Below are 18,843 nucleotides of genomic sequence, written 5' to 3'. Positions count from 1 at the left end.
AGTCAGCCAGCTATATTCTAAATTAGCCCCGAGTAAAATGCCCATTGAGATGTAAAAAACCCTCTTTCCTCGCTTCCTCGGACTTCCGTAATTACTTTATGCTAAACTGCTTCATTCTGTTCAGAATAGGTGCTGTTAATTGACTTTCAACCAGAAAAATACTACCTTCGTAATCTAGATGAGAAATGAACTGGTGAACTAACGACGTCATAAAACTAACCTAGGACACGTAGGTCATAACAAGTTCAACGGGTCTCTAACGGTTTAACATTTTTTACGACACGTTAAACCTTTCATTGTGTGCGGTTGTCAAAAAAAAGCAAAAAAATCGAAAAGAACTCAAAAACTTTACTAAAATTCGGTCAGGATCCATCATACACAGACAAGAGGTTAATGTCGGCCCGAAATTATTTTGTTACATACAGTTTCGTTTTACATTTAAACACACAAAAGTTACCTTGACTATAAAATACAATAAAACGCAATACTTCGATATAAAATAAAACTATTTATTTACTTTTATAAACAATATAAATCGTCTTTTATAAAATACAGTTCGGCATTAAATACCAACTATAGGTACGAAGATTAATACAACATTTGTAAACTCCATCCCAATCCAATTATACAAAAAAAAAAAAAGATTTCCAATATCAATGCAAAATTATAAAACTGTAATTGATGGTCTAGGTATATTCAATAGAATTCTTTATTGCTCCACAAAAGAAAGCAGTAAGTATTGTAGCTTCTGGTGTATTTTACTTTTTCGTTAATTGGTTTGGAATAGGCTGTATAGAACTTGTGTGTACGCATACCATACTATATCCAACTCATACCATGAAAAAGAGTATAAAGGTGCAGCACACCAAAAAGCTCGACACCAAACCAACGCCGCCCCCACTCATCCGCTCGCCGTCAACTAGTCGTCAAATATACGTAGGTAAGTACGTAACGGAAGCGATTAAACGCCTCGAAGATGTAGGCACGGCTACGGCTGATTGACATCACGCTTGCGTCCGGGCGACAGCGCGCTTATAGCGCCTATGTGACTGTTCCACTAAAAAGTTTTCTTAAGCGGACTGTATTAAGGCAGCTCTGGTCTGGTGCCGAGCTTCTTGGTGTGCTTAGACCTTATTTTATTTTATACCATAATACATTAAATATACAACAATTGGTAGATAATACGAGTTTTAACTGTTATTTTAAGGTTTAACCCTTTGGACGCCACGTCTATCGTGTGCGGCACATCGTCGTGAACCCTTGTCAGCATGCACTAGGGTTGTTGCCGTCTTTGGTGGTAGAAGGTTTAAACACTTTAGGCTTACATTCAAACGACCAATTGTGGGCAGCATACTAAATACAGAATGTTAGTTTGAGCTGTGAACTCTTACACTAGATGTATTGCTAGTTTGTTATTTATATATGTTTACAACCAACATACCAATTCCCTTCTAAATTATTTGTAAACTATTTCTACACCACAAAAATGACGAATTACGCAAGTTGAGTTATTTTCTGTAGCCTCATTGCCTTATAATTCCAAATAATTATTTCGCAAGTTGGAGTGGTGTTTTTTAACATTACTGTCAATGATATGCAAATATAATCGACAAAAATTACAAAAGTAATAAATTAATAATGAAGTCTGTCATTACAAAGTCATGTGTTTCGAAATCAGCTTTTCGTCATTTCTACGATGAAACCTACTCCGAACCAAACAATACCTATTTATCTAATTATTTGATGCAATAATACCGCAACTACGCACGAGAGAAGACGAAAGTGCGTGTGGATATCGATCTCTAAACCAAATAACCATATGCATTGGAATTCTAAAACATTTTATCTGTATCTTCTCTCACTGGCCATCAAGCAAGCTTGTGCCTATACAACGTATTTATTTTTTCTTACTTTAATGATATCATAAGATTTCAAGAATATCTAATGCAATAACTACTACAGCCAATTGCTGTGAATTGTGTGTTAATGGTGATCATTAAATGTTATTTTTAATAATTTTCATTAAGTGCATTCGACATTCGATTGAGCAAATGCTGCGCCTTTAAAAGATGGCACAAAGATACAAGTTTATAATAATTTTGAATACTTGTTAACGTTCATCAATTTCACTTAATTCCCTAGAAAAAAGAATTGATAATTAACTGCTTGACTCAGGAGTTAACTTAAAATGTAAATATCTATAAACAATTGTCAAGGCAAGTTTAATATAATACTACAGAATATGATAAATAATGATATTAAATGTCTAATTATGAAATAAATTAATAGTGAACGATCTAATACATGAAAGCAGTCGCAATAATTTTAATCATTTTGTATTTGTCGCTAATTTGTTCAAATCATACTGATTACAATCTTCTAAACCATACTCCTAAGAAGAATTATAAGCGCCTGAGAATGCGTTTGTGCCATATCCATTTTGAGTAAAATAGTTTTAAACGATGCCTAAAATGACAAAAAATACACTAATCGGATACAACGGACACTAATCGGTAAAAAAAGAAATATATTTAAAAAAAGCGGCCAAGTGCGAGTCGGACTCGCCCATGACGGGTTCCGTACCATTTATGACGTATTAAAAAAACTACTTACTAGATCTGGTTCAAACCAATTTTCGGTGGAAGTTTGCATGGTAATGTATATCATATATTTTTTTTAGATTTTTCATTCTGTTAATTTAGAAGTTACAGGGGGGGGGACACACATTTTTTCACTTTGGAAGTGTCTCTCGCGCAAACTATTCAGTTTAGAAAAAAATGATATTAGAAACCTAAATATCATTTTTGAAGACCTATCCCTAGATACCCCACACGTATGTGTTTGATGGAAAAAAAAATTTTTTTTAAATTTTTATGACGTATTTAAAAAAAACTACTTACTAGATCTCGTTCGAACCAATTTTCGGTGGAAGTTTGCATGGCAATGTATATCATATATTTTTTTTAGATTTTTCATTCTGTTATTTTAGAAGTTACGGGGGGGGGGGACACTTTTTACCACTTTGGAAGTGTCTCTCGCGCAAAATATTCAGTTTAGAAAAAAATTATATAAGAAACCACAATATCATTTTTAAAGACCTATCCATAGATACCCCACACGTATAGGTTCGATGAAAAAAGATTTTTTGAGTTTCAGTTCTAAGTATGGGGAACCCCCAAAATTTATTGTTTTTTTTTCTATTTTTGTGTAAACATCATAATGCGGTTCATAGAATACATCTACTTACCAAGTTTGAACAGTATAGCTATTATAGTTTCGGAAAAAAGTGGCTGTGACAGAATCGGACAGACAGACGGACATGACGAATCTATAAGGGTTCCGTTTTTTGCCATTTGGCTACGGAACCCTAAAAAAGTATAGGATAATATACTCTATTAACCGTAAATATGACAGCGGCCGGCAAAACGTCCCACATTTTCGCTTGCCACAAGGACGCCGGACACAAATTATTGCAATAATTGTGACATATCCAAAATTTTGTGTCATGTCATACATTGTACGTTTAACATTTACTCATCAAATATATATAATATATATATATATATATATATATTCGAAATATTTGTATGGTACTATACATAATAAACATACTCGTAAGTGCCTAAATGATAAATAAGTTGAATAGTTTCTAAATATAAAACTTTCGGAAATATTTTTTATTGTTCCTTTACGCTCTCCTGCAAACCAATGTAAGTGGTGTATGGTACAAACCTATTCTCACCGGACGTTATTATATTTATGTAAAAACTCCTACATCAAATAAGATTATAACGAAATTATTTTAATATCAGTATCCGATAAAAGTCGCAATTTGTGAAAACGTTTAAAAGAAACAATTATTAAGTTCATTTAAAAAGTTTTGCATCCAAAACATAAACGCAAGGCAACAAATAAAATGTACTAGTAGGTAATGTTGGTAAATCTCTACCTACTACATTTAACATTGCGTTGTATCTTTCATAAGTACATACATCTTATTTGTGCCAAATATAGCTTACACTAAAGCACAACTGTCGTTATTTGTCATGTCATTATACAATCATTTATGAACTGTTATCAGTGAATATTTTTTAACAATATGTTCAAAGTAATTGTAGTGCGCGATTGACTAAAGCAGAGACGCTTTCCATATAGATATTCGTAGATTGACACGCCTGTTGCTATCTCTATTGCACGCGCATAATTATATTGCTGTCCCACCCATGATGCCGGTTGTCAATATCACTGTGCGAGCTTGACAGCAATGCGCGGTCAATAGAGATAACAACAGGTGGGTCAATGTACGGGAAATCTATAGAAAGCGTCTCTGCTTTACCTAATAGCTACAGTATTTAATCTCGAGCCCGACTTATGATAAAGTCTATGCAATAACAATAACTCTTACACTAAAATAAAAAGATTAAGAATTTACTTAAAATTATTATGATAAAATTAATCCATTTAGAATAATATTTCTATGTTAACAATAAATGGGGCATTGCGAATGTTAATCAGGTCGTTTATGTTTATAGACACTTGAAGTAAAATTTCGATACATTTATTCACGATTACTTCACATTGTTATAAATTAAGGCGGGATTTAATCACGTATTAAATAAACCCATTCCCTCCTTCCCGTCGTACAGCCGAGAACTACATTTGAATCACCTCCGGGTGATCTCTCTCCGAGACCAAGAGGGCAATGTCGCTCACGAGACGTCGGAGGTAAGTAATATAAAAGCTACGCGATTAAGCCCCTTAATTTTATAAATAATACAATTGGACGTACATAGTTTGCGAAAAGGACCCATACTAAAAAGTATGCCTTTTGAATAAATGTTTTTTTTTTCTTTTTAACAGTAAGTTCAAAGTTTATTGGCAGATATTTGAGAGTTGGATCTTTTTCCCAAAATTACGTCCAATTTCGATATTAGAGGAGTATTTTTCAATTGCTAGAAGTCTGTAATTTTCGCTTGTTGTCAATGTTTCACGGATTATAGGATTTTATTAATATTGATAAATATAATGGTAAAGGAATGTACACACCTCACTTGTCCTGCAGCTGGACGTAGTTGGCGGGGAACAGTCCGTACGCGCCTTTACACATGCCCTGCCACCAGCCTTCGTCGATCTGTACACAAAGTATTAACAGCGTCAAATTATACCGATGATATTGCGAGAACTTCATTTAACTTCCAATGACCCGGATGATATTTTTTTATACCACGACCGTGGCAAACAAGCATACAGCCCGCCTGATGGTAAGCAGTCACCGTAGCCTATGGACGCCTGTAACACCAGAGGTATTACATGCGCGTTACCGACCCTTTAGAAACCTGTACACTCTCCCCCATACTGTAACCCCACGGGAAAACCTCGGCAGGAAGCTCATTCCACAGCCGAAGCGTTTGCGGGACCGCACAGTACGCGACCATTTAGGTTCTAGGGTGTGAGAATGAACACCCTGCCGACGGCGAGCGGTGGTGTGATAAAAAGCGGCCGTTGGCATCATGTCAAACAATTCTTTAGAGCACAGCACAGGAGTAAAGTATCGCCTCGCTTTATTGAGCACACCGAGTTTTTTGGATGCCAGCGCAGCCTTTCCTTCCAGGTGGCTAAGGAATTGGACGTCACTGGAAATGTCGACACCGAGGATCCCAATACTCCCTAGCATGGTAATAACTGAGCCTTGGAACTGTGGGACCACAGTAAATGGTGGGGTTGAATCGGACTAGATTGTCCCGACCCCACACCGAAACTCTGGATAGAGTGCTCTCAATGTCCGACACAAGCTTTTCACGACAGAACGAGGGATGTTGGCACGACATTTTATTCAATCCCTTACTTGTAACTTAGGCCCCATTTAGATGTTTCAACAAGTTGCATGCAATATTCGATACATTGATAACTACTGAACACAATGAACGAATGAAACGAAAATCGCATGCAAGTTTTTGAACCGTAAAATGGGACTCTTCTCAGACTTTGGACTGATATCATGGTGTGAGTGTGAATAAGATGTACTGCGAATGAGTGCACGCAGTCTTACACAATACGTGCCTAAGTCGCTTTATTATTTTATAGTGCAATCTTATAATATATTATCTCGTTGTTTAGTACAGTCACCTTTAATAATACGTTACTCTTCGAAGGCCACAGAAATATGGGACACACTCTTATAGTTCTACAAGATTTTTGCGACCTTCGTTGTGTAACATATTACTGCAAGTGACTACGTTCACCAGTAAAAATAAAATAATAAATAATTCAGCCTATATACGTCCCACTGCTGGGCACAGGCCTCCTCTCATATGCGAGAGGGCTCGGGCTATAGTCCCCACGCTAGCCCAATGCGGATTGGGGACTTCACATACACCTTTGAATTTCTTCGCAGATGTATGCAGGTTTCCTCACGATGTTTTCCTTCACCGAAAAGCTAGTGGTAAATATCAAATGAGATTTCGTACATAAGTTCCGAAAAACTCATTGGTACGAGCCAGGATTTGAACCCGCGACCTCCGGATTGAAAGTCGGACGTCATATCCACTCGGCCACCACCGCTTCGTTCACGCGGTGACACCGCGTCGGGGTCGAAGCTGATCTCGTCGGGCGCGGCGGCCTGGTAGTCGTACAGCGCCCGCGCGGTGTAGCCCTCCTCGTCCTCCTCCTCCTCTACTCACCATGACGATGTTGGTGATGATGTCGTCGGGGTCGAAGCTGATCTCGTCGGGCGCGGCGGCCTGGTAGTCGTACAGCGCCCGCGCGGTGTAGCCCTCCTCGTCCTCCTCCTCCTCTACTCACCATGACGATGTTGGTGATGATGTCGTCGGGGTCGAAGCTGATCTCGTCGGGCGCGGCGGCCTGGTAGTCGTACAGCGCCCGCGCGGTGTAGCCCTCCTCGTCCTCCTCCTCCTCTACTCACCATGACGATGTTGGTGATGATGTCGTCGGGGTCGAAGCTGATCTCGTCGGGCGCGGCGGCCTGGTAGTCGTACAGCGCCCGCGCGGTGTAGCCCTCCTCGTCCTCCTCCTCCTCTACTCACCATGACGATGTTGGTGATGATGTCGTCGGGGTCGAAGCTGATCTCGTCGGGCGCGGCGGCCTGGTAGTCGTACAGCGCCCGCGCGGTGTAGCCCTCCTCGTCCTCCTCCTCCTCTACTCACCATGACGATGTTGGTGATGATGTCGTCGGGGTCGAAGCTGATCTCGTCGGGCGCGGCGGCCTGGTAGTCGTACAGCGCCCGCGCGGTGTAGCCCTCCTCGTCCTCCTCCTCCTCTACTCACCATGACGATGTTGGTGATGATGTCGTCGGGGTCGAAGCTGATCTCGTCGGGCGCGGCGGCCTGGTAGTCGTACAGCGCCCGCGCGGTGTAGCCCTCCTCGTCCTCCTCCTCCTCTACTCACCATGACGATGTTGGTGATGATGTCGTCGGGGTCGAAGCTGATCTCGTCGGGCGCGGCGGCCTGGTAGTCGTACAGCGCCCGCGCGGTGTAGCCCTCCTCGTCCTCCTCCTCCTCTACTCACCATGACGATGTTGGTGATGATGTCGTCGGGGTCGAAGCTGATCTCGTCGGGCGCGGCGGCCTGGTAGTCGTACAGCGCCCGCGCGGTGTAGCCCTCCTCGTCCTCCTCCTCCTCTACTCACCATGACGATGTTGGTGATGATGTCGTCGGGGTCGAAGCTGATCTCGTCGGGCGCGGCGGCCTGGTAGTCGTACAGCGCCCGCGCGGTGTAGCCCTCCTCGTCCTCCTCCTCCTCTACTCACCATGACGATGTTGGTGATGATGTCGTCGGGTCGAAGCTGATCTCGTCGGGCGCGGCGGCCTGGTAGTCGTACAGCGCCCGCGCGGTGTAGCCCTCCTCGTCCTCCTCCTCCTCTACTCACCATGACGATGTTGGTGATGATGTCGTCGGGGTCGAAGCTGATCTCGTCGGGCGCGGCGGCCTGGTAGTCGTACAGCGCCCGCGCGGTGTAGCCCTCCTCGTCCTCCTCCTCGGCCTCGCCGCCCTCGGCGCCCTCCCAGCCCACCGGAGACATCACTATTGTGGGCTGCCGAGCCATCTAGATTAGAATAACAATAATATATAGGTCACATTGTGTGGTCATGATACAATAAAACCAGAATTCCAAACCATTTACAAAGTTCATTTCTAAAGTTAATTAGACTCAAACCACACAACTCCGAAGGAATCGTATGGTATGACGTTACACTGTTATCACACTGATGCGAATTCTCATGTCGTTCCGGTGTATGAGCGTGATAGTATGCATCGGAGCGGCGTGCGAATCCGCATCTAATGCGAAGACCGCCTTAGGTATCGGAGTGGAAAACCCCTTACCTAATAATTGCGCTAACTATCACTGACCTCTTCTTTCTCTTTAGGCTGCACCAGCGTGACGTCCGGCAAATTCACCTTCTCCTCAACCGGCTCCGGTGTCGGTTCCCGTTCAGGTTGTTTTACGGGTTCCGGTTGCCTGACCGGTTCTGGTTGTCTGACCGGTTCCTGTTGCCTGACCGGTTCCGGTTGTCTGACCGGTTCCGGTTGTCTGACAGGCTCTGGTTGTTTAGCGGGAGCTTCGCGTTCTTCTTTCTCTAACCGGTCTTTTTCCTGGAAGAAATGAGACTACACTGATTCAAACTTTTCCCGACTTTTACACATTATTGTTTACGAAAACGGGACTCGCGCCGCTAGAAGATGATGATATCGTCAGTCTTTTCCGAGACCACGAGGATAATGCCGTTCTCGACGCGTGGAGGGTAATTTTAAAACTTACTGACAGCTTGATAAGCGATTAAGTCCCGTTTTCGTAAATAATATGAAATGTGATCATTATAAAATAATCTGATCAAATCAAATGCCGCATCAATATAAAGACACGATAATTTGATACTCTTAATTTTCAACAGCTTAATTTTGAACAGCGGATGTCATTCCAGATCTAGAGCAGAGCCCAACTGGGTAAGTACCTCCACCTTACAGAAAACCGCAGCCAAATAACACTAGACCCTACTCAGTGTTGTGTTCCTGATGGTGAGTAAGGTTGCCAGAGCTCAACGAGGGGAGAGAAGGGGGGGGGGGGGGGGATTTAGGGTCGGCAACGCGCATGTAACTCCTCTGGAGCTAGACGTACATAGGCTACGGAGACTGCTTACCATCAGGCGGGCCGTATGCTTGTTTGCCACCGACGTAGTATTCAAAAATATATATATACATTCCATTGTTGAGAGAAATAACCGGTAACTCACCTTTTGCGATAAATCCTTGTCCATTTGTAGCCTCTGTTGACGTATTTTCTGCACCGACTGCAATGCTTCCTAAATAACCAAAATATTTTTTAGATTCCCAAAACGAGAAAAAAGATGTCTGCATTTAAATTCTGAACTATTGTTATACACATTAGATCTTCTATCGTGGACGATACCGGGAGTTATATTTCCATATTGAACCATCCGGGAGTTATATTTCCATATGATACAATTGATAAATTCGTTATCTTTGAAAGCATAGAAATACAAAACTGAAAGACTAGCTTCGCAAAACTGCTTGAAAAGTTTTAATCAAATTACCTGTTCTTTCTCCTTGGCCATGTTCTCAAATTTGGCCCGGATGGAGCCGGGCTTGGCGCCGCCGATGTCGGGCTTCTGTTTGGTGTAGTTTGTGCCGACACTGCCGACCTCGTCGAAGCGATGGGCGGACTTGTCCACGCGGTCAGTCTCCACACCAAACTTGCCACCGAAACCCTAAGTACAAAAGATTAAAATTTACAAATGTTTGTAATACAATACAAATGAGATGGTTTCACCAAAAATAACGATGTAAGTGAACTTACTGGGGCTTTAACGGTAAGATTGAGCTGGCTCGTGGTTCCTGTGGTGGTCCCAGACCACAACCGACACGTCTAGCTGCACTGTCTTCTTGCCGAATTTGTCCCCAACCCAGCTCGATCTTTAGATGGGGACGTAGAATAACGATGATTAACGAGCGAGCCTTCTCGTGGTGGTCTCAGCCCACTGCCGACGAGTAGTATAAAGATATAATAACCTTCTTGTGGTCGAGCTGGCTGGCGTGCGCGGGTGCCTTCTCGTGGTGGTCCCAGCCCACCGCCGACGCGTCCTGCCGGTCCGTCTGCACGCCGAATTTACCCCCGAACCCGCGCGAGTAATCTGGTGAGATAGAAGTAAATATCAATATAAGAAGCTAAACATAATTGACTTGCCTTGAAACAAGTGCTTATTACAGTATCACGGTTTCTGAGAAATTGAACACTGTTATAGTTTAATTAGTTCCGTTTATAAGTTCTCATATGTATACCATATTCTTAAGACACTGTAACTGATAACCGCTGATTATAGCAGACTGAATAAAACAAAATAAAAACCTTTCTGCGAGTCGTGCGGGGCGACCTGCTCGCGGTGCTCCCAGCCGACGGCGGCGGCGTCCTGCCTGTCCGCCTGCACGCCGAACTTGCCCCCGAACCCGTGGGAGTAGTCTTTCTGGGACGAGTGCTTCTCGATCTGTTCTCGGTGCTCCCAGCCAGCCGCGCTCTGCGTACCAATTACATTATACGAGAATCTAGAATTATGCACTTCAGATACGCCATTTCCCTTTATAGAATACCAATTATAAATTTTGCTGGACTTGAAAGACTTCTATTTAAACACCTTGAAATTGTATCCCATGACATACAACTAAGAGGCTGTGTCGCTATCGTTAACAAAGAAAATATCATACTTCAAGAATATTGAAATATTTCAATTGTATTTAGACATCCTTCATCCAACCCTTCACTCCCTCTTTTCATCTCTCCACTACTTTACCTTACGTTATTTCGCCTTGTTTATTCTGAGCATACTCGTAACTCCTGTGTATACGATATCTCGAAAATTTATTTAGTTGCCAGTCCCTAAACAATATTAGAAATAACCTTATCGACTCGGTCGGTCTGCACGCCGAATTTGCCCCCGAAGCCCTGTGAGTAGTCCTTCTGCGACTCGTGTTTCTCCACTTTGCCGATGTAGTCATGCCCCACTGCACTGGCGTCCATTCGGTCGGTTTGGACGCCGAATTTACCCCCAAAACCTGCAAAAACAATGTGTTTAATACACAAATGTAGCACTACTAATATTATACGACAGCTATTCGCTGTATTGTAAAGTGTAAGTTGAGTTAATTTTCTGTAAGCTTCAATTTGTTAACATATTCTGGTGAATAAACGTTTTGTATTGTGCTTTTACGTTTTTCTCGTTATGAAGCTGAAAAAATACGTTACAAATGTCACAATATGGTACATAGATATCAAGTTTCAAAACACTGATCAATTGATTATCTACAAAATATTCTTGTATAAATTTAGTTTGTGTCAACCACGATGGCGCGCAGATTTGTCAAATATAACCTGTAATAACATGACAATACGAGTCAAGGCGCGCGTCGTCGTGAATGACACGATCTATACCTAGTTAAACGTACTTTACCCCACAACTAGTAACTAGTTAAAAGTACCTTGGGCATAGTCTTTTTGAGAGACATGTTTCTCGACTTGGCCGATGTAGTCGTGGCCGACGGCCGACTTGTCCATCCGATCGGCCTGCACGCCGAATTTACCCCCATAGCTAAAAATACGGGTTTAGTTTATTTAAATATTCAAAGTAATAAATTACCCAGGGAAATGACATACATCATCGCATAAAAGGGCTACAAATTGAGGCACTTTAGGGATACTGCACAGAATTATTTCCTAGTTGTTGTATATTGTAGTTATTTTAAATTCTGCAGTTAGTCTAGTTTTATTTTAAGCATAATCCTCAAGAGTCAATCATACTGGGCAGTGGATCGTAACGATAACAGGAAATTTCAAGTGTTTCCTCTTTCCTCGTTAGAATAGTTTGATATCATAAGTCACAATACCAATATTATGTAAAATGTACATGTATTTTCCCATGAAATAATTATTAACGCTCGCCAATTCCGTAAACATAAAATCTTCTATTTTCGTAACTTGTAAAAAGGGAATTCATTTAAATGTAGTATAAGTTCGATTTTATCGGTGTTTGTAAATATAAAGCAAACGTCGAGGGATTAACAATAAAACAATGAGTTTACAATTTACATTCCGACTTCCTTAATAGAGGAAAATACGCGAATACGAAAGGTGACCCCTGTAATCAGTTCCATTGAACTTTTAGGCGAGGTAATTCACATGACCGTGTAACAAATAGGTACACCTTAAATTATTTACTACTTAATGCAATAAAATGGGTAATAATACATTTTAAATCTGTTTTACCGACAGCAATTAGCAAGAAGCAGTGAGTGATATATTTGATTGAAAACGAGTGATTTCTCTAAGAAAAAGTAATCGCCTGCTTTATGAACATCCTGCTATCAGCATAAATAACATAAATACCGTACATAAACTAACGAAAAGCATCCATAAAAATGTTGAATGGAGAACTGTAATACTTTGTAATAGGAATCAATCCTTGCACTGAATAAATCCTAACTTACCCATAAGAGGGTTTGGGCCCCTGCTCGTATTGTTTCTTCTTCGACAATGCGTCCGCCTCCAGCACCTCCTCACGGAGTTTCGCCATACTGCAAGTAAATAGGAATAAATTACCAAATCCCGGACAAGTGCGTGTCGGACCACGTATAATGTACCCGTACCTTCATACAATACAAATAGCTGTACAAGATGAATTATCTACACGGCACGTACGTCATTTTAATAAGAAATTCAGTTTTTTTTAACTCTTTAATGGCTCAACCAATCATATACAAAATGATTTTCATGGAAGTATTTATTGATTTAGAAATTTTCATTTCTTTTACGCCCGGTTCAAAAATTAGAGGGACACACACACAATATTTTTAACGTCCAGAGCGATATTTCCAAAAGTATTCACTCAATTAAAAAAGTTACCAAGTCTTGCAGTCCGCATTCGCGGCAGACGCCATGCCATTACGGCAGTACCGACTACCAGTCAAAATTTTTCGACTTACAAAATTTCAAAAGTTAATGCAATCTTTGAAAGGATAAGCGCCTTTGACAATACTTCTAAGCAAACGCAGAAGACACTGGTTCCATCTCCATAGGCATTGGCCACCTTGGGTCACTTTTTTTCGTGTGACAACTGGTGCGCGCGTGTAATATGACCAGTGAATTTTGAGTTGATTTGAAATATATGCAAAATCCAACCTAAAATAGTCCACTACCTACTAAAGAACTAAATTGTCGGTCAACTTTGCGCCGCAACTTTTCCACGCTTAGTTTTCCCATATGTGGTCACAGGGCGTCGTTTGTTAAAGGAGCGTGATGTGAGATCGGGTGAAACACTCGAGCACAATCTGGCACAATCCAAAGTATATGTTTAACAATATATTTACCACTTCCCACTGATGACACGCGATATGAGCCAGACAATGCGAGTGCATTGACTTTTCTGATTTGATGATCGGACCACAAACAGGGCGCGAGTAAATAAAAACACTTTTATTTAGGTGAAGTCTTCAAAACAAGATATTAGCATTTCAATGCAGTAACACTTGAATGCTGAGTTTAATCAGATATCGAGTGATTGTTTTTCTTTGTCTTCAGATTGAAAAGAGGGTTAATAAAATCATAAATTAGCGTTGAAATAACTCATGTTTAGCTAGAAATCGCTTGACATATTTATTTTGTGTTAGTAATATTAGTATTTCTTTTTTCATTATCGGCCTATGTAACGTCAGTGACTTCTGTCTCTGACGTGAACTCACTGTATAGTCTCAACATTTTGGCTGCCGGGCCCACAGTGATGCAAGTGCTTCGCGACGTCATTGATGCGCTTTGTCAGGTCCGCGGCAACTTTCTACAACATGAACTCACTCTATAGCCTCGACGTTTCTGCCGCCGGGACCCCAGCGCTGCTCGTGCTCCGTGACGTCATTGATGAAGTTGGGGTCTGTATCCCAAACGTGGGGCTCTGTCAGGTCTGCAGCAGCTTATTTCACCATGAACTCACTCTATAGCCTCGACGTTTCTGCCACCGGGCCCCCAGCGCTGCTCGTGCTCGGTGACGTCATTGATGAAGTCGGGGTCCGTGTCCCAGTCGTCGGCCTCCGCTGGAGCCGGCGCGGCCACATCCGTGGCTGCTTTCCACATCTGAAGAGGAATCGTAAAGATAATGCAGAGAGAGTATAAAGTTAATTAAAAAGGAATGTTTCATTGCTGAAACATGGAATAACATACACTTCAAATGGAAACAAGGATGTAAATAATCTTTGTTATCCTTATGGAACATGGTAATAGTACATTACGATACAAGTGCGAAAAATAGGAAATTCGAAACGAGTGGCGATAAATTAAAACACGACCGAAGGAAGTGTTTTAAATCGACACGAGTTGCGAATTACCTATTCGCACATGTATCGTACAACGTTTTACAGTACATATGGCCCTTTAAATGTTCGACACAGTAATGTAATATGCTAATTTTCGCACTAGTGCTATAAAGTAGCACCATATGTACTGTAAAATATATTTTCTCAAACTTGCAATGAAATGTTTACATGACTTACTTTAAATTAAGTCCGGAAATACTATATATCCGGTGCAATGAGTAAAGATGATATGTAAAGGAATTTCATAGGAATTACACATCTAGGCCGGTAAAGCAACCTTCTTTTGTTTTTAAACATCAAATTGTGACACAATGTCTTAGCATATCTACTTAGCCTGCAACCCTTTGTTTCCCGGCCTCTATAGAAATGTACAATATTGTCAAGGCAAGGTAAATTGCAATTGGTGACCAAGTATTCATTTTAAATGAACAACCTGTAGAAGACTGTTGAACTGAACATGTAACCAGTATTTAAAGTTATTCCAGACAAAACAAATATAGTGTTAATATAATCATGGTAGTATTGATATACCAATATAAACTATGAACTGCAGATTTATTGAGGCATATGCACTTAAATAAAACGAACCATATTTGTATGTATAATAACGTTACTCAGATCTTTACGTCTACGAACTTGTTGATGTATCCCTCCTGGCTAAAATTTATATATTTGTATAGAATCATAAACTCATAATTAATGATGGGAAATACAGGATTTTTTAGTAAAATGTAATTAATGCATAACTGTCATTGCCCATCTGTTATGCAATCACTCATATAACTACTACTACACTAACTTTTATTTACTATATACTGTTGTTGTCCCAAACATCAATAAATAAATAAAAAACAAATAGTGTTTTTCAAATTTAGGTTTATAGAATTTTATTCTTTAAAAAAAATAACAATTACTATTACAAGCATTTTATAGGTTCCATATGAGCATACATCACAGTTTTTGGTGTGGGATCATATTACACAAGCCAAAAATTTGGTAAAAACTGTAATAACTGATCCTATTTTATCATTTCCACTTATTATTCATTCATATTTTGGTACTTATTTTACAATAAACACTAGTTATAAATATAAAAAATCAATTCCGCACTAAAAACCCCAAATTATCCACCTTAAATAAAAATCGAAAATTTTGGACATGAACAATATTCACATTTTAAAAGGGAAGAATAGCTTTGCGATCCTAAAGAAATAATGGTATTTATTCTATTAATTCCATTTTGGGAGAAATCATTTTGATTTTAATGTTGACGGCTTTGGCATAACATATTGTAAGTTTAATTTTTAATTTGCTTTTTGAAAAAAAAAAAGACAATTTTTTTTATTGTATTGCAAATTTTGAAGAACCTATACACCTATAAACCTACCTATAAACCTGTTTTTTCATTGTGTCAATAACATACTAAAAAATCACTGAAATTTATAAGTATTTAGAAGTGGAAAAACATTTCATCTTTTTCTATAAAAATTAAATAAAATAGCCTTTATTTACAGAACAAAGAACAGTTTGCACATTATCTCTCTATTATCTCCCATCTTTTGTATTCTTTGTCTGCTTGCCCTTCGGCAAAGACCTCCTCCAACCTTCTCCACTCTCTCCGATCTATTGCCACTCTGCTCCAGCTACCTTTCTTTTTTCTATAGACAAGTACAAGCTATCTTCCCTCTTAAACAGATTTGGCAAATTGTTTAACAAATGCTATTAGGTGCATTCTTCTGTTTGCGAGAATGCTTATTACAAGTGAATACTCAAGTCTATTAGTAACTAATAGTGTACACAGAGACTCCCTAGGCTGGTTTTACAAATACATCTCCCTTAACCAATATAGCAAATATCACCCAGATATATAATTAAATTTGTACCTGGCCTAGGGGCTATAATGTGTGAAATGAATAATGCATAATCATGTTGTTGTTATAAATCTGATTACAAAATACTAGGCTGCTTGCAAAACAAGGGCATCAAACTTTTAAATCACACCACATAAATAAGCTATAGACATGACCCATCTATTTTTAAAACAGTTATTTGGGTAATAATACCCTTTAAACTAAATTGAGTAATGTTATCATGTAGATAGTGAATGTTGCATACATGACTCATAGTTTCTAACCACAATACTGCGGTTAGTCAGCCTCATTGATAGACTTTATAGAAACAATCTATAGAAACTATCTAAGACCAAGAAATTATAAGAAGAAAATTACTAAAAGAAATTTGTTAAAATGTTAAACTTACCATCTTGGCAGTTAAGGATAATACTATCGCTAGCTTATCTAATATTATCTTGACGTTTCTTAACGATGTACTTTGTTTACAGCTAGAACTCCCACGTAGTTTTAGAGTGACTAAATTTCTCCGCACGTATGGATAATATAATGACACAGCTTGCGTGATTTTAATAGTTAGAAAGATGCCGTGAGACTATTCCGAGAAAACCGATTCAATTTGTATGTTTTTGCCTTTTAAAACATAGAAAAAAAAGTAAAATTTACCTCGTTTAGCCGGTTTTGTTTATCTCTTATATGTTACACAGCGAAATTCCCAGTCATGTAAGTTTGCACGATCTTGATTTTAGGCTGGTTACTGTTTAATTTATGTGTGTAGAATTTGACTACTACTTTTTTGGGTTTGAGGAAGGGATATTTGGAAAACAAATTGGGTGTGGAGGGTGTTGCAGCCTATGCCTACAGCGTCACCCACCAATGACATTATTAGTTGACAGTGACACTGACAGAACTGACAGTTGTCTACGTCTAAGGTAACATTGTCTATGGCAGCACGATATTGCTGCAGATAAATGACTAAAATCGGGAGTTTTGAAAATAGTCCACATAATAGTTTTTGTAGAGTTAATTATACCAAAATACGTCTGCAACGATTTTGATAGCACTCGCAGTGCAAGTCATCAAGTCATATTTCATAGAAGTTTGACGTTTTAAATAACACTTGCGTTGCGTGTGTTATCAAAATCTTTGCAGACTTGTCTTGGTTTGACTCTAACACAGTCACTGCCAGCGACTGCCAGTTATCAGCTACGCTCATAGCATATATGTCGCGTTAAATAAAGAAAGATCTGATTGATCTGGCTAACAAAATGTCAACAAAACATTTCAAATTTTCTATGGGACTAAAACCCTTTCCTCCTGTTTTTTTTCTACTAACGGAAATGGCTTGAACTGTATAAATAAAAAAAATAAACTGTATAAATATAGGACAATCTTACACAAGTCGACCTAGTTAGTCCCACAGTAAAAGCTCTATAAGAATTTGTGTTGTGGGTGCTATGCGACGAAATAAAGTATGTCAATCCATTTCCGTCAGCAGAAAAACGCGTAATTTAAAAATGTAGGCGCGAACGGATTATATCCTCCCATAGAAAATTTGAAATTCGCGCCTTATTCCACTGACAAAGTTGTTTGACCGGCTATATATAGATAAGTAAGTCACTTCCGTCAGTACAAAAGGCGCCAAATTTTACAAATGTAGGCGCAAAGGGTTGTCCTCTCATAGAACATTTGAATTTTGCGCCTTTTTCTACTGACAATTGACAAAGTGGGTTTGCCAGAGTATATAATAGATAGTTAACTGAGATCTCTTAAGCCATTTACTAACGGACAGTTTCGGCTAATTAACACTGACGTGTAGGCCTCTTTTTTAAAGAACGACTACCGTTATTGTCTGTGTGTTATAATCAGTGATCGGTTTTTTGGATTCGACATGGGGTGAACGACCTCAATCATTATGTTAGTATGGATATGCCCCGGGAATCCGGGCTTTATGTTGTTAGAAAATGCAAAAAAATACAATGTGTTTATTTTATTACACTTTAAAACATCTAAGTAGCTGATAGAAGAGTACTATTACTCACCGTTCTTTTGTCTAAATCGAACAAATGAGCACAAGTGTTTACACTGACAGCTCATTTGCTGCCTCCAAAGCGGCACATTTCGTACCGTTTGGATAAAAGTTCGGCGAGTAAGTACGCGTGTCTATCAGCTAATATATGGTTACTACGGGTTAATTGTTTGAATAAATGAATTCGTTATCAAAAAGTGAATTACACTTCTTTCAACTGAGAGGTAGTTTGAGAAAAACAATGTCCACAATGTCAAATGGTTTTATTGCTCACCAAAAATAATTAGAACTGAAATCCAAAGAAAATAATTAAAATAATGAAGTGTCAAGATTTTGAAGTATTTTTTCCATCATGACAGATATATAAGCTAATACTTTGTGGAGGTTTTAATATATTTTGCTTTAAATAAAATGTTGAGATTAGGAAAAGAATAGAAGTTTTTGTCTCAACTGGTTGCCATGTAAGAGTAAAAAATTCCTTAGAGATAATTTAAATTGTTTTATTTTTCTACGGTTTGTTCGGTATCGCGGGAAACTGTCGTATCTATATTAACTTTTCTACTTGATATCCCGCG

At 39.5% G+C, this 18,843-nt stretch overlaps 4 protein-coding genes across 5 annotated transcripts in view; 1 reads left to right on the top strand and 3 right to left on the bottom strand.

Moving 5' to 3' along the window:
- Positions 1 to 18,843, top strand: part of LOC133534439 (putative peptidyl-prolyl cis-trans isomerase dodo) — a 380,955-nt gene that overhangs the window by 178,434 nt on the left and 183,678 nt on the right. The window lies entirely within an intron of this gene.
- Positions 489 to 17,325, bottom strand: LOC133534429 (src substrate cortactin-like). Of its 2 annotated transcripts, none has more exons than XM_061873546.1 (12): positions 16,906 to 17,325; positions 14,011 to 14,150; positions 12,515 to 12,601; positions 11,510 to 11,619; positions 10,932 to 11,086; positions 10,386 to 10,551; positions 10,049 to 10,170; positions 9,574 to 9,747; positions 9,253 to 9,321; positions 8,372 to 8,614; positions 6,681 to 8,066; positions 489 to 5,131 (listed from the first exon to the last, which is right to left on the bottom strand). In XM_061873546.1, exons 2-11 carry the CDS (start codon positions 14,148 to 14,150, stop codon positions 7,641 to 7,643), a joined length of 1,692 nt encoding a protein of 563 aa, XP_061729530.1. In that variant the 5' UTR covers positions 16,906 to 17,325; the 3' UTR covers positions 489 to 5,131; positions 6,681 to 7,640. The 2 variants fall into 2 exon arrangements, with proteins under 2 accessions (XP_061729530.1, XP_061729529.1); XM_061873545.1 differs by lacking the exon at positions 16,906 to 17,325 and adding an exon at positions 16,649 to 16,865.
- On the bottom strand, positions 5,048 to 7,288 carry LOC133530323 (src substrate protein p85-like). The gene is made up of 4 exons (XM_061868221.1): positions 7,165 to 7,288; positions 6,923 to 7,035; positions 6,681 to 6,791; positions 5,048 to 5,131 (listed from the first exon to the last, which is right to left on the bottom strand). The coding sequence occupies exons 1-4, from the start codon at positions 7,286 to 7,288 to the stop codon at positions 5,048 to 5,050; spliced, it is 432 nt and encodes a 143-aa protein (XP_061724205.1).
- On the bottom strand, positions 7,399 to 7,638 carry LOC133530312 (src substrate protein p85-like; the record flags this gene model as incomplete). The annotated part of the gene is made up of 1 exon (XM_061868213.1): positions 7,399 to 7,638. A coding segment is annotated over one exon (240 nt), but the record flags the coding sequence as incomplete, so codon positions are not given.

This window comes from Cydia pomonella, chromosome 2 (genome assembly GCF_033807575.1).
Source record: "Cydia pomonella isolate Wapato2018A chromosome 2, ilCydPomo1, whole genome shotgun sequence".
Lineage (NCBI taxonomy): Eukaryota > Metazoa > Arthropoda > Insecta > Lepidoptera > Tortricidae > Cydia > Cydia pomonella.
The sequence above is the reverse complement of the archived record's forward strand: the minus strand, read 5'-3'. Positions and strand labels throughout refer to the sequence as shown.